Source organism: Theobroma umbraticum, unplaced genomic scaffold (genome assembly GCF_002168275.2).
Source record: "Theobroma umbraticum cultivar Fairchild unplaced genomic scaffold, ASM216827v3 scaffold_459.0, whole genome shotgun sequence".
Lineage (NCBI taxonomy): Eukaryota > Viridiplantae > Streptophyta > Magnoliopsida > Malvales > Malvaceae > Theobroma > Theobroma umbraticum.
In genome coordinates, this window is record NW_018397286.1 from 313484 (window position 1) to 326138 (window position 12655).

Below are 12655 nucleotides of genomic sequence, written 5' to 3' on the forward strand. Positions count from 1 at the left end.
TTACTCTTATCCCAAAATGCTCTTTTAGAGAGAATATGTTCAAAGCTCGTTTCAACTCGACCTTCGAGGATAACATTCATCCTTTGTATAAGCGATCATCAGCACATCTCGACTCTTCAATGGTAACTGTTTGGAAGGAGAACCTCTCTACACCTGGAATTACCCACGTACGACATATCCCTATATTTCCCGTATCTTGATAACTGTCATCTAGCAATGCATAAGGGGAACGAATCCCATTTTCACCAGCGATGGGGTTATTGTATGTGGGGTTATCACACCATACACCTTCTACATCAACACCTCCAACAGGTTCCATTTTACCTTTGACATTATTGTAAATTGGAATGTCACTATCATAAAGCCAGTCATCGTTTGAACTGTCATCAGGCCCATCATCTGAATTGACATCAAATCTATCTTCACCGGTAGGGAACAAATCCTCATTTCCCTCATCAGATGTAGTATTATCCTCGAGCGTCACAGTGTCACCCTCTAACATTGCAGTGTTGTCCTCAAGTGTGATATTCTCATTTGAAAATGTCATTACACCTTCTACAGTTTCACCCGATCGTTGCATTGGTTGGATAGAAGCAAGTAATTGGTTTGATGCACATCCTGATCGAAATTGTGCAGCCAACTATTCTGCGAATGTCGTCTCCTTACCAGGCTGCACAAACTCTTCTGCATGCATCAATTTCCATTGTTGTGGGTTATGGACCGAATGTTGTTGTATGTGTGAAGCATTGTAAATCTCATTTTGATTGAGCTGATTACCATGTTGTTCAGCTTCTTGATGTGACATAACATTTCTTTGGCATCCCTTAATGCTGACATACACAACCGAAACATTCCTCTGTTTTAACAGAATTAATGCAACATCCTCATCGTCCTTGATAATTGGGCGTGATAGCTCTCCGGGTGTACTGATCAATGCATGTAACTCAATCTCGTCCATTTTTTAGTTTACCCAAACAACTTCTTCAACCAGCTTCTTCAACCCCTCAAATGACAAATCGCTCCTAACCCCCCGCATTCATGAGTCACCACCCTTGTAAATGCCATCCACCCGCTGACCACCATCTCTTATCACAAGTCGCACAATTGAAACCCCACCGTAATTTTGAAAACATCAAATTTGTCAATCATTTTACACATTACATGTCGTGTTCTATAATTTGTCTGTCATGTTGTTACATGTCATTTTTCAACTATGTTACACACCATGCTCAAAAATGTTACACATAAGTTCAAAAATTGTTACATCCCATGTTCACTACGTGTTACATGCCCTATGCTAACACATGTTATTTCAGTATATTTTTTATACGCCATCTGCTTTATGGATGCATGGCGTGTAACAACTCTGGCAGTGTTTGTAATCCATGTTCTAATTTACACAATAAGTTTCAAAAATTTATCTGTTGTAACAATAAACCCAATAACATACCTTGATGTCATCTCTGTTATTGGGTCTGTTTATCAATGACAATCTAGCCAGATGCCGAGAGATAGACCACAGCACGATGATTATGGTGCTCAACAGAGAGTTGATAGAGCTCATACAGTTTAAAGAGTTGAATGACCTGATGGCAACGATGCTTAACAGAGAGTTAACAGAGTTGATACAATTCAGAGAGCTGAGAGAGAAAGATGAGCGACCTCAAACAATTGAGCATTTATTTCTATTTTCTCTTTGACGGGAGGGGGATATCAGGAGCTTTTTTCTACGATGTTTTTAAGGGCATTTTGTTCTACACATGCTTTTTATTGGCTAAAAACAGATAAGTTTTATGTGGCACGTTATTTTTGAAATCACCTTATGCCGAGGTCTTTTTCTCACAATTTCCTCCAAATTTTACTTGCATTGTAGATGTGATCACAAGTTTTGTTTTATAGTTTTCCAAAATATTCCAACACCTACCAATATAAAAGAAAATGTATTTTAATGTGATTTTCCTATCATCTCAATAGTTGGTCAAAATTTGTATAATTAACTTAAGGTTTTCAACTTTTAGATAAACTAGAATACAATTCATAGTTCTTTTCAAATATCCCATTACTTTTTATCAAGGTTAAATAGTAAAAAAAATGAATTTCTTGTGAAGGATAGCTGAAATTGGTGTATGTTGCAAGTGAAGTGGATAATGCTAGATAAGTTAATGGATAATGATGTTGATTTTGGGAAAACTCCAACAATTAATGGAAAAACAAACCTAGATTAGTGAGAATTGAAATGAGAATATCAATGGGGTTGGTAGTCGGCAACCTTCCAAATTGAATTCCATACATTGGAAGTTATGTTTACTTGGTTTTTTTATTACTTACTTTTTCTATGTTTCAAATTAATTTCTAACATTTTCTTTCTTATTTTTTGATATTGAAAACTATATTTTTTAAATTATAATTTAGAAAAAAACCTAAAAATACTAGACTCGTTCCCTTGCCAAGTCCAAATCAAACGTAGATATTCGATTTCAAACTGTGAGTAATTTCGTAAAGTGGGTTATGGATTTTACCTATTGCTTTGTAACTATTAATTCTCTTTGTTTTATTGATGTTTTAATTAAATATGAAAATCATTGGGTTTTGGATTGTATTATAAAAAATAAGTTATATCTCTTCAAACTTTTAAATTTGCATATCAAGTTTTATTTGTTGACCATTTTGTTTCTTTCTTCTTTTGTTGGTTTTTCCTTTTTTTTTTTGAATAGAAGTTAAGCTAAATATAACATAAAGGGCAATATGCATAATATGTAGCTAATCATCATCACTAAATATAGCATAAAGGGCAATATGCATAATATGTAGCTAATCATCATCAATACTTACTAGACAAGTAAGTTTGAAGTGGGTTTAGTATTCTACTAAGGCCCAAGTGTGTTCCTATATCAACACTTGGCAATTTCAGTGCCTAATTAATTGCTTAAACTTTGGGCCTCCCAATGGTGGATTGGTGTTGTTTTTTGTTTTTTTGTTGAAAATATCTTCTAAACGTAGAAAACCAAGGATGTTGTTTATGACCATGGGACCCTCTGCACCAACCATCAAATTTGCTTGCTTCCCTTGAAATAAAACTGTAACCCATACCCATACCAAGCAATAATTATTGTAATTCCATGCTTCAACCTGACTCAGGAGTCCCATTGGGCCGTTCTAAAAGTTGAGAAATTAGCCAGTACTTTCATTGTCAAACACTACTCAGTGACATTTTGTATATGCACCTGATGATGATTTAAAAAGTATTCAACACACTTCTACACCAACACTGACAAAGAGAAAACAGTTTTTGTTTTTGGTTTATTAAAATAAAAAAGAAATGGAAAAAGAAAAAAAAGGTGATGATAGCTTCATATAACTTTCAGTGTAGTGGTTATTAGATTAGCTTCAAAGCTAAGGCAAATCAATTAAAGTGAGCAGTGAAAAGAAAAGGGTTGGCCACTGCCTTGCTTCTCTTTTGTTGCTACTCGTATTTTTTGACAGAAGTAGGAACACATTGTGCATGCGTGTTAGTGGTGAACATGATCAGCGACTGTGGAGTTTGAGAGTATTTGTGGTGAAACGCAGCACAGCAAGAGTCAAGTTGCAGCCATGAGAGCCGTCTCATTACTCTTATTGCTGGTTTTCTTTTGTGCAGATGTTGGCCTTATTTCTGCTTTTACAGACCCTCACGATGGTAACCATAATATCCTTGCTCTTCATTCCTGCCTCTTCTAACCGTTTGTCATATATTTTCTCTTTTGATCAGTATATGAAATGCGTGTAAAACAATATTGCTGCGCGCAGCCTTGTAAAGGTCAAGAAATTCAAGTTGTTTGTATAGCATTATAATTAAATTATAATTATGTGATGTGCATAACTTACATTCAGTTTCTGACTGAGAAATGGGTGAAGGGAAGCCCAAGAGGCATATTTTCTGTGACTATCTTCAATTGGCAATGCAACCTGTTTTTGAACTTCTGTTTGTACAGACAATATGCTTCAGATAATTTTCATTTCAGTGATTATATATAGCTTTATATAGACAAGGGACAAGAGTAAGGCATCAGAGGGAAACATTCCATATCATCATTTGCAACATCAATCTTTGTTTGTGCTTTTGCTGCAGCTGCTGCTCTCCAATCTTTGAAGGATTCATGGCAAAATACACCGCCAAGCTGGGATAAGTCGGATGATCCTTGTGGAGCACCATGGGAAGGAGTCACGTGCAACAGCTCAAGGGTGACTGCACTGTGAGTATTGTGTAACAGTGGGCGTTTCTTTCTCAAGGCTGAATATGGACTCTGAGGAGTTTTTCTTTTCTTTTCAAGTTTAACTACATCTCTTCTACTGGTCATTTGGATCATGGTCATTATCTATGCTCATGTGATCTCAGGGGATTATCAACCATGGGTCTTAAAGGGAAACTAAGTGGTGACATTGGGGAACTAACTGAATTGAGATCCTTGTGAGTTTCCTTCTCACCATGTTTTTTCACCTGTTGTACAGAACTTTGCATGTGCTGGATTACTACATGAAGGATAGTCAATATGGAATTCTGTTTCTCATTGGTCTATGAACAATTCTAAATCACATCTATTGCATATATTTTTCTTACTTTTAAAATTATTTAACCATAGGGACCTGTCATTTAATCGGGATCTCACTGGTTCTCTGTCTCCACATTTGGGGGATTTGAAAAAGCTGAATATCCTGTAAGATGGCTACTTTACTGATTTGATGAATCCAGCTTTCTGCTCAACTAGCTTCCCCATGATATGAATTTGTGTATCTTCTGCTTATTTTTCTTTTGGTATCCCATATTTTCAGAATCCTAGCCGGTTGTGGCTTCACTGGTAATATTCCAGAAGAGCTTGGAAAGCTTGCTGAGTTATCCTTCTTGTAAGAATTGCCATTACTACTAATAAAACTACATAAATCAGTGCAAAGTAAAGACCTTTTATGCCTATTCATTTCAAAACTACCCATGTTTGCAGTGCCCTGAATTCAAATAATTTCACTGGTAGAATTCCTCCATCTTTGGGAAAGCTGTCTAAACTCTATTGGCTAGATCTGGCAGACAATCAGCTGATGGGATCAATCCCAGTTTCAACACCCACCTCCCCAGGATTGGACCTCCTTTTAAAGGCTAAACACTTGTAAGTTTACTTTCCCAACATTCCTTCAGTGTGAAAGATAAGAAAGGATGAAAGTACCTGATCGTTATGTAGTTATGAGTTCAGATCACTGAGTATTGACCAAATAAGAGTTTCATTGTTGTGAACTTGCAGCCATTTCAATAAAAATAAGCTTTCAGGTACCATTCCGCCAAAACTTTTCAGCTCTGAGATGGTACTAATTCACATGTAAGTTGATATCCACCCATCCATCAATTTAGTTTGTATGACATTCCTCCTCCTAATGGTTCATAGCGTTGCAATGCCAGACTATTTGATGGAAATCAATTTACTGGGAACATCCCATCGACGTTAGGACATGTTCAGACTCTCGAGGTTCTGTGAGTAAAAACTCCCTTGACATCATTTTCTTTCCTCTGCAGCTTTACTTTGTTATATTAATTTTCCTCTGTAAACACTAATGGGAATGCACACATTCCAATCCAAAACAGTCGACTTGATAGAAACGCTTTGACAGGAAAGGTCCCTTCAAATCTCAACAACCTTACAAACATCAATGAATTGTGGGTATATATTTTTTACTTTTTCAGTTTGATAATATTGTGGTTAATGAACTTACTTCCTGATGCAAATTTTGCTTTCCTTCAGGAATTTAGCTCACAATAAACTAACTGGCCCTTTACCAGACTTAACCTCAATGAATACACTCAATTATGTGTAAGTCAGAAGAATAGGAGTTTCCTTCTTCAGATGTGATGGTTTATTTGTTTTTCATAGTAATGAATCCTGACTCCCTTTCACTTTACAGGGATCTTAGTAACAATTCATTTGACCCAACAGAAACTCCAGTCTGGTTCTCAACCTTATCGTCACTCACCACTCTGTGAGTAATTTGTAGTAGCCAAAAAAGAATCTGAGTCTTCCTTCAACTGTTGTAACTTACGCAAAATTTCATAATTTGCAGAGTTATTGAACATGGATCACTTCAAGGGCCTCTACCGCAAAAGCTTTTTAGCTTCCCACAGATACAGCAAGTGTGAGTAGTGACTTGAATTTAAAAACCATTTTTAAAAGCTGATTTTAAGAAAAGAGAAGGTGCATGACTCAATGCTGGTCATCTTGATCTTTTGACAGGAAACTACGTAACAATGCCTTTAATGGGACATTGGACTTGGGTGACAATGTTGGCACTCAACTACAACTTGTTGATTTGCAGAACAACCAGATTTCCTCAATAACACTGGGATCTGGATATACAAATACTTTAATGTAAGACATTTCATTGGTGTTAATTTTTTCAGCTAGAATAATAATCTATATTTTTCCCCCCACCATACTTATTTTTCACTGTTATGTGATTCAGTCTTATAGGCAATCCTGTGTGCACAAGTGCTCTCGCAAATACTAATTACTGTCAGGTTCAGCAACAAAATACAAAACCCTATGCCACCAGCCTAGCTAATTGTGGAAGTAAATCATGTCCCGTTGATCAGAAGCTTAGCCCTCAGAGTTGTGAATGTGCCTATCCATTTGAAGGAACATTGTATTTCAGAGGACCCATGTTCAGGGAATTGTCCAATGTGAATATGTTTCATTCATTAGAAATGAGCCTTTGGGTGAAATTGAGCCTAACTCCTGGTTCAGTTTTCCTTCAGAATCCATTCTTCAATGTCGATGACTACCTTCAGATCCAGCTGGCACTCTTTCCACCAGATGGAAAATACTTCAATAGGTCAGAAATTCAGAGAATTGGATTTGATTTAAGTAATCAAACTTACAAACCTCCTCCAGAGTTTGGACCCTACTATTTTATTGCTTCTCCTTATACTTTCCCAGGTAACTGAAACCTTACTATTACTAAGATTTTAAGTTTGATCTTAACCTATAAGTGATGGATTGACAAATCAAAGCACAAATTTGCCTCAGCCTCAAATGGAACTTCTGTTAGCATTGGAGTAATCATTGCCGTAGCTATTGGGGGTGTCATTTTGGTTCTAGGCTTGCTTGGAGTTGGAATATATGCTGTTCGGCAAAAGAAACGTGCAGAAAAGGCCATTGGGTTGAGTAAACCATTTGGTAAGTAATACTTGAAATTTGGTATAGAAACAGGTATCTGGTATTGTAAAATTGTTTACTTCTGTATTGATCTTCTATATCTTCCAGCATCCTGGGCACCAAGTGGCAAAGACAGTGGTGGTGCACCACAGTTGAAAGGAGCAAGGTGGTTTTCTTATGATGAACTTAAAAAGTGCACCAATAATTTCTCTGAAAATAATGAACTAGGATTTGGAGGGTATGGCAAGGTAAATCTCCAAGTTTATCTAACGAGTTTTATGGATTACTGTTAGCAGTTGCTGAAATAGCCTTTATGTCCTCTGCAGGTATACAGAGGAATGCTCTCTGATGGACAATCGGTGGCAATTAAAAGAGCTCAACATGGATCAATGCAGGGTGGGCTTGAATTCAAGACTGAAATTGAATTGCTTTCAAGAGTTCATCATAAGAACCTTGTTGGTCTTGTTGGATTTTGTTTTGAACAAGGAGAACAAATGCTGGTTTATGAATTTATGGCCAATGGAACACTTCGAGAGAGCCTGTCAGGTTAGTTTACCTTACGTTGCAGGTATAACATGTGAGTTAAAGATGAAACAATGATTAGTAATTATCTTGGTGCATGAGATTGATTTGTTAATCGTGGGAGAGTGCCTGATTTTAGCATAAAAAATGTGGTGGTTGTCTTTGCAACAAGCTTTCATCTCCTACACCTTCAGGGAATCAGTCTTCTCTTTTGATTTTTCACCTAGAGCTTCACTTGTGTGCCTCATGGGAAGTCCATGGAAAGTCACCACTAATTTATGATTCAGGTTCTTGATGACTACCTCATTTAATATATGACATGGAATCACATTTGTTGTAGGGAGATCTGGCATTTACCTTGACTGGAAAAGGAGACTCCGCATTGCTCTTGGCTCAGCTAGAGGACTAGCTTACTTACATGAGCTCGCGAATCCTCCTATTATCCACAGAGATATTAAGTCTAGCAACATTTTGTTGGATGAAAATTTAACAGCAAAGGTTGCAGACTTTGGCTTGTCGAAGCTGGTATCAGACAGTTCAAAGGGCCATGTTTCAACCCAAGTTAAAGGCACATTAGTGAGTACTCTTTAACTTGTTACTTAAGATGCTTTTGGAATCGGATTGATTTTTCAGTTTTATGCTCTCGCTTCAATTATACCCCTGCAATCCACTCAGAGTTTCTGAATATGTAGAATATTTTTATTTCTCTAACTCTCAAATGATATTTTGTTGCAGGGTTATCTGGATCCTGAATATTACATGACCCAACAATTAACTGAGAGGAGTGATGTTTACAGCTTTGGAGTGGTAATGCTTGAACTTATAACAGCTAAGCAACCGATTGAGAAAGGTAAGTACATTGTGCGTGAGGTGCGAACAGTGATGAATAAGAAGGATGAAGAGCACTATGGCTTGAGGGAGTTAATGGATCCAACCATCAGAAGCACAGGAATGCTTATAGGACTTGGAAAATTCTTGGAGTTGGCAATGCAATGTGTTGAGGATTCAGCTACAGACCGTCCGACAATGAGCGAGGTGGTAAAGGCCATTGAAACCATTTTGCAAAACGATGGGATGAGTACAAACTCAACTACCTCTGCTTCATCATCTGCTACTGATTTCGGAACTGCAAAAGGTTCTCTTAGGCATCCTTATGGCGATAGTTTACCTAAAAAGGATAACAATGACAGCGATGCTTTCGACTACAGTGGTGGATACACACTTTCTGCAAAAGTTGAACCCAAGTAGATGATCCTTTCCTCCTTCCTCTCACAATTTTTTTGCTTTGGTTGTCTTCTCTTAGAATGAATCTTCACAAGTTCTTTTGTTCTAGATGAGCTATCCTTGTTATTAAGAGAGATGTTAATGTTTACCATGATAAATTGTAGTTTGTGAAATTAAAGAAAAGAACATTTAAGGGTGTTACTGTTGTGCAGCTAGGTTATAGAATTTCCAAGCATATTCAAGACTGACTGCATCTTCCTATCCTTGGTTTTGCTTTTACTTTTACTGGTAGTTATGTAAGTAATACCATTTATCTGCAGTATTATATGAACCTCTTTTGTTTTAATCTCAGGTTTCCATGTTTGGATAATTATTAGGTAGCACAGCCTCTAACTGAATTTATTCTTCTATATATATATAGTGTGTCCTCCATGGTACGTATGGGAAACAGGAATATATAGGCAAAAACAATATCAGCTATGCTAGAGTCTAGGCCTTAGCTCTGAATCCATGTATGGTATGGGGGCAGGGCAGTAGGCAGTAGCAAACTCAAAGATCAACCTTCCAAATTGCACCATCTCCTTCTCCGCAAGAGGAATGCACGTGTTTCATTCTCTCCACTGAATTGCATACTCCGCTGCACGACCAATCGAATGACGCCACGCAGATATTCCCTGCTTGAGCCTTCCATTCACAGTCTGACAGGCACAATATTGTTGGTTTTAGTTAGTTGAGGAACAGCAAAGATATGCATACGATTTGATAACCCAAAAGAGAGAAGAAGTTTAGCATACCTGGAGGGGTCCCACAGCACATGGAACGGTCGTCCACGTGTTCAACGTCTAAGCCAATCAACCACGATCCCAGAGACACGTCCTCATTGGCGTATCTATGCAAGATGGGGCTGCCAACCATTGTGAAATTCATGCCTCAGTCCCAAAGCATTCCATAAAAAGAGAAAGAGAAAAGAGAGAGAGAGAGAGGTGTGGAAGCAAAGACTGACGAGTTGATGGAAATATAGGCAGCCAGGTCCTTGGAGATGCCATATAATTGTCCAGTGGCATGCCTGAAGTACTTGTTTCCATCCTCTCCAAATTTCCAGTACTCTGGTTCGTGATATTTCACCCCTCTGCCGTACAATTACTTGTTATTATATTATGACTAATTTCTCTTGTTATTCTTTATAAAGAAATAATTAAAAATATGTTGCCAGTATACAATAATTATTAAAAATATAAAAAACTTACTTGCGAGAAAGAACAGGTCCAGACTTCATGCATCCGATATACACTCTGGGCTTGGATCGGTACTGTGCAAGCGTGCTGGCTAGCACACCTTTGCAATCAAAGCAACAATACCAATATATATTGCATGACTCGTTCTACCACCATAAGATTGAATCAAAAAAAGAAGAGAAGAGAAATGCTAACCTAAGTTGAGATGGACATCATCATCCACCTTCACATAGAATTGGGCGTCCCACATGGCCACAGCAGTAGAGAAATAGAGTCTGGTCTTGGTGGACAGCTGGTGGTATCCTTCCACGTGTTTCAGCCTAAGAAAGTCCTTGTGCTCTGCCTCTTCTCTGTCCAGTGCTTTATCCAGAACACCCCCTGGTGTGGCACTGTGCCCTATTACGAACCTTATAACAATCCCTTTCTCTCTCTCCAATTTCTTCAGTTTTTCTCCTGTAACACCACACCAACAATTCTCAACTGCCTAATTTTATGACCCATGTCTGGTACAATCCATTCATGCAAGCACATTTTCCATAAAGAAAAATTAAGGATCCAAAAAGACATGTTATGTTAGGGGACACAGCAGGACCTCTAGGCATCCATGTTTCTCGAACGGAGTCTCTTCTTTTCCTGCTGCTAAAAGCTGTGTTAATTCCAATAACCACAAAAGCCTTCTGCAACGTCTGATTAGATTTGCTTTCCAGGGAAAGTCCTCCAGCACTAGTCCTGCTCATACGAGCTACTGCTAATTCCATTTCCAAGTTGGAGATTGTTTTGTCAAGTGACCTACGTACAGTGCGGTTGGACATAAACATAATTAGATGGCATTTACTGAAACCGGAGGTTAATTTTGCACAATAACAAGAGGTATAAGCTCACTGGATAGCCTTGTGAGTTTTTGAGACTTCCCCCATAATATCTTCTTCCTTTCCTTCAGCCAATTTCTGATTAGAATGGGAAAAACTGACCTCAATCTGATAGGTTGCAGACAGCAACATATATATGATAAACAATAATAAAGGAATAAATTGGATAAACTGTAGTTAGCATGCATACACGTTTGCGATCAAAGTCACGGGCTACTTCTCCCAACTTATTGCTAGCATGCTTTTGAATGGGTGGAGTCGGATGATATTTGTCATGAGAAGTGTGAGCAGTCCACGTTCGGCTGGTAAACAGTGATCCTGCAAGAAAGCTAGCAAGACATAATACGAAAATGGCTTTCCCTGAAACTGCCTTTCCCCGCATTTTCTTGGACTCGTTGTCAAGCTGCCACGGGCACAAGGCATAAGAAAGACGCTGCATGCGATCCTGAAGTGATCAGATTCTTTTGAGGTTGCAGCACCTTGTTGTTCGTGGTCTTCACAAAGGCCCTTGAAGAAAACACAAAGCAAGAAGAAACTTAGGCTATTTTTTTCAGGTGAAGCTAAAGCTTGATATATGAAAAAACACATGCGCTCTGTACCTCTATGTATACACCATCACATGCTATTACCGTTCCTATATGGAATTAGTTCTAGAAAGAGTAGATGGAAAGAGGGAAAGAAATCCCATTTTTGTGAAAATTTTATGATTATGATACTTTGTCGATTTGATTGAAACAACTGGTAATGGTTTGCTAATGCTAGCTTTCAATTCCCCCCACGCCACTGAAGCCTACGATTTGAGCATATGGTCTCTACTCAAGCATGTCATGTGAGGCTATGTGCAATGTTAAGGCAAAACCCACCGAATATAGATACTCAAAAGTAAAATTCTCTTGCTTAGAGACACTCTTTAAGAAGAAATGAAATCTCTAAGCTGATACCGCCCCAACAATTCAGAACAAATTAGGATTCTAATGCTACAAAAAATATGTGCTGTGCTTTGAGTCTTCCTGCATTAGCTAATGAATCCCTTTGATTATCAGGATTCATCAATCAAAGGAAGGAGTGGGAAAATCATAAGAGTCCCTTTGATCATATGCAGCCGGCATGAAAGTAAAACTCTACAAGAAGAAAAAGAAGAAAAAGTTGACTTGAAGAAGCAAGATGATGATGTACATCGATGTACTTAACAGTTAAACATTGCTTCAATTCTATTGTTAATATAATTTAGGAGAAGCAAATACTGAAAACAACATAAACAGAATAAAATATACTAGTACCTTTCCGAATCATTCAGGATTGGGGCATCATTGACTGAGAAACGTTGCTATCGATTGCTAGCTAACAGCCATCCTCAAGCAAAATTTCTTATATTGTAACTTTCCCTTACTCTATATATCCTAGCTAGTTTTAAATTACCTGAGCGCGCGGCCCTGGTTGCTGGGTTTGGCAGTTGGACCATGTTGTTTTCATGGTTCAACAAACTGTCAGCAGCTATTACAGAAAAAGAAGTTCATTTGTTTGAGGTAATCGGTGACGTTTACGTGTGTATTTGTGTGCGCGCGCGTTAAGATGTTTCCTGTTATGCTTTGTGTGTAGCATAGACTTAATTAAAACAGTAAGCTAGCATATG

General features: G+C 38.0%; 2 protein-coding genes across 3 annotated transcripts; one reads left to right on the top strand and one right to left on the bottom strand.

Moving 5' to 3' along the window:
• The first annotated feature begins 3402 nt into the window (after positions 1-3402).
• On the top strand, positions 3403-9119 carry LOC110428494 (Leucine-rich repeat protein kinase family protein). Its single transcript, XM_021444321.2, has 19 exons — positions 3403-3676; positions 4109-4232; positions 4376-4447; positions 4620-4694; positions 4810-4881; positions 4977-5138; positions 5271-5345; positions 5426-5497; positions 5609-5680; positions 5766-5834; positions 5926-6000; positions 6082-6153; positions 6252-6386; positions 6481-6953; positions 7044-7193; positions 7281-7420; positions 7499-7718; positions 8035-8270; positions 8430-9119. The coding sequence occupies exons 1-19, from the start codon at positions 3592-3594 to the stop codon at positions 8940-8942; spliced, it is 2892 nt and encodes a 963-aa protein (XP_021299996.1). The 5' UTR covers positions 3403-3591; the 3' UTR covers positions 8943-9119.
• Positions 9120-9311: 192 nt separating this feature from the next.
• On the bottom strand, positions 9312-12366 carry LOC110428495 (Galactosyltransferase family protein). Of its 2 annotated transcripts, XM_089785648.1 has the most exons (9): positions 12303-12366; positions 11213-11529; positions 11036-11100; positions 10746-10942; positions 10349-10606; positions 10166-10253; positions 9922-10047; positions 9713-9822; positions 9312-9616 (listed from the first exon to the last, which is right to left on the bottom strand). In XM_089785648.1, exons 2-9 carry the CDS (start codon positions 11459-11461, stop codon positions 9468-9470), a joined length of 1242 nt encoding a protein of 413 aa, XP_089641774.1. In that variant the 5' UTR covers positions 11462-11529; positions 12303-12366; the 3' UTR covers positions 9312-9467. The 2 variants fall into 2 exon arrangements, with proteins under 2 accessions (XP_089641774.1, XP_021299997.1); XM_021444322.2 differs by lacking the exon at positions 12303-12366 and having other exon boundaries at positions 11213-11576.
• Positions 12367-12655: the final 289 nt, after the last annotated feature.

What these genes read in the sequence shown, in the direction of transcription:
- LOC110428494 (XM_021444321.2), top strand. Translation starts at nt 3,592, where the DNA reads ATGAGAGCCGTCTCATTACTCTTATTGCTGGTTTTCTTTTGTGCAGAT. An exon ending in TTTTACAGACCCTCACGATG is followed by an intron (nt 3,677 to 4,108) that starts GTAACCATAATA and finishes CTTTTGCTGCAG; the next exon opens with CTGCTGCTCTCCAATCTTTG. An exon ending in CCCAAGTTAAAGGCACATTA is followed by an intron (nt 8,271 to 8,429) that starts GTGAGTACTCTT and finishes ATTTTGTTGCAG; the next exon opens with GGTTATCTGGATCCTGAATA.
- LOC110428495 (XM_089785648.1), bottom strand. Translation starts at nt 11,461, where the DNA reads ATGCAGCGTCTTTCTTATGCCTTGTGCCCGTGGCAGCTTGACAACGAG. An exon ending in GTGACTTTGATCGCAAACGT is followed by an intron (nt 11,101 to 11,212) that starts GTATGCATGCTA and finishes CATTCTAATCAG; the next exon opens with AAATTGGCTGAAGGAAAGGA. An exon ending in TGATGTCCATCTCAACTTAG is followed by an intron (nt 10,254 to 10,348) that starts GTTAGCATTTCT and finishes TTGATTGCAAAG; the next exon opens with GTGTGCTAGCCAGCACGCTT.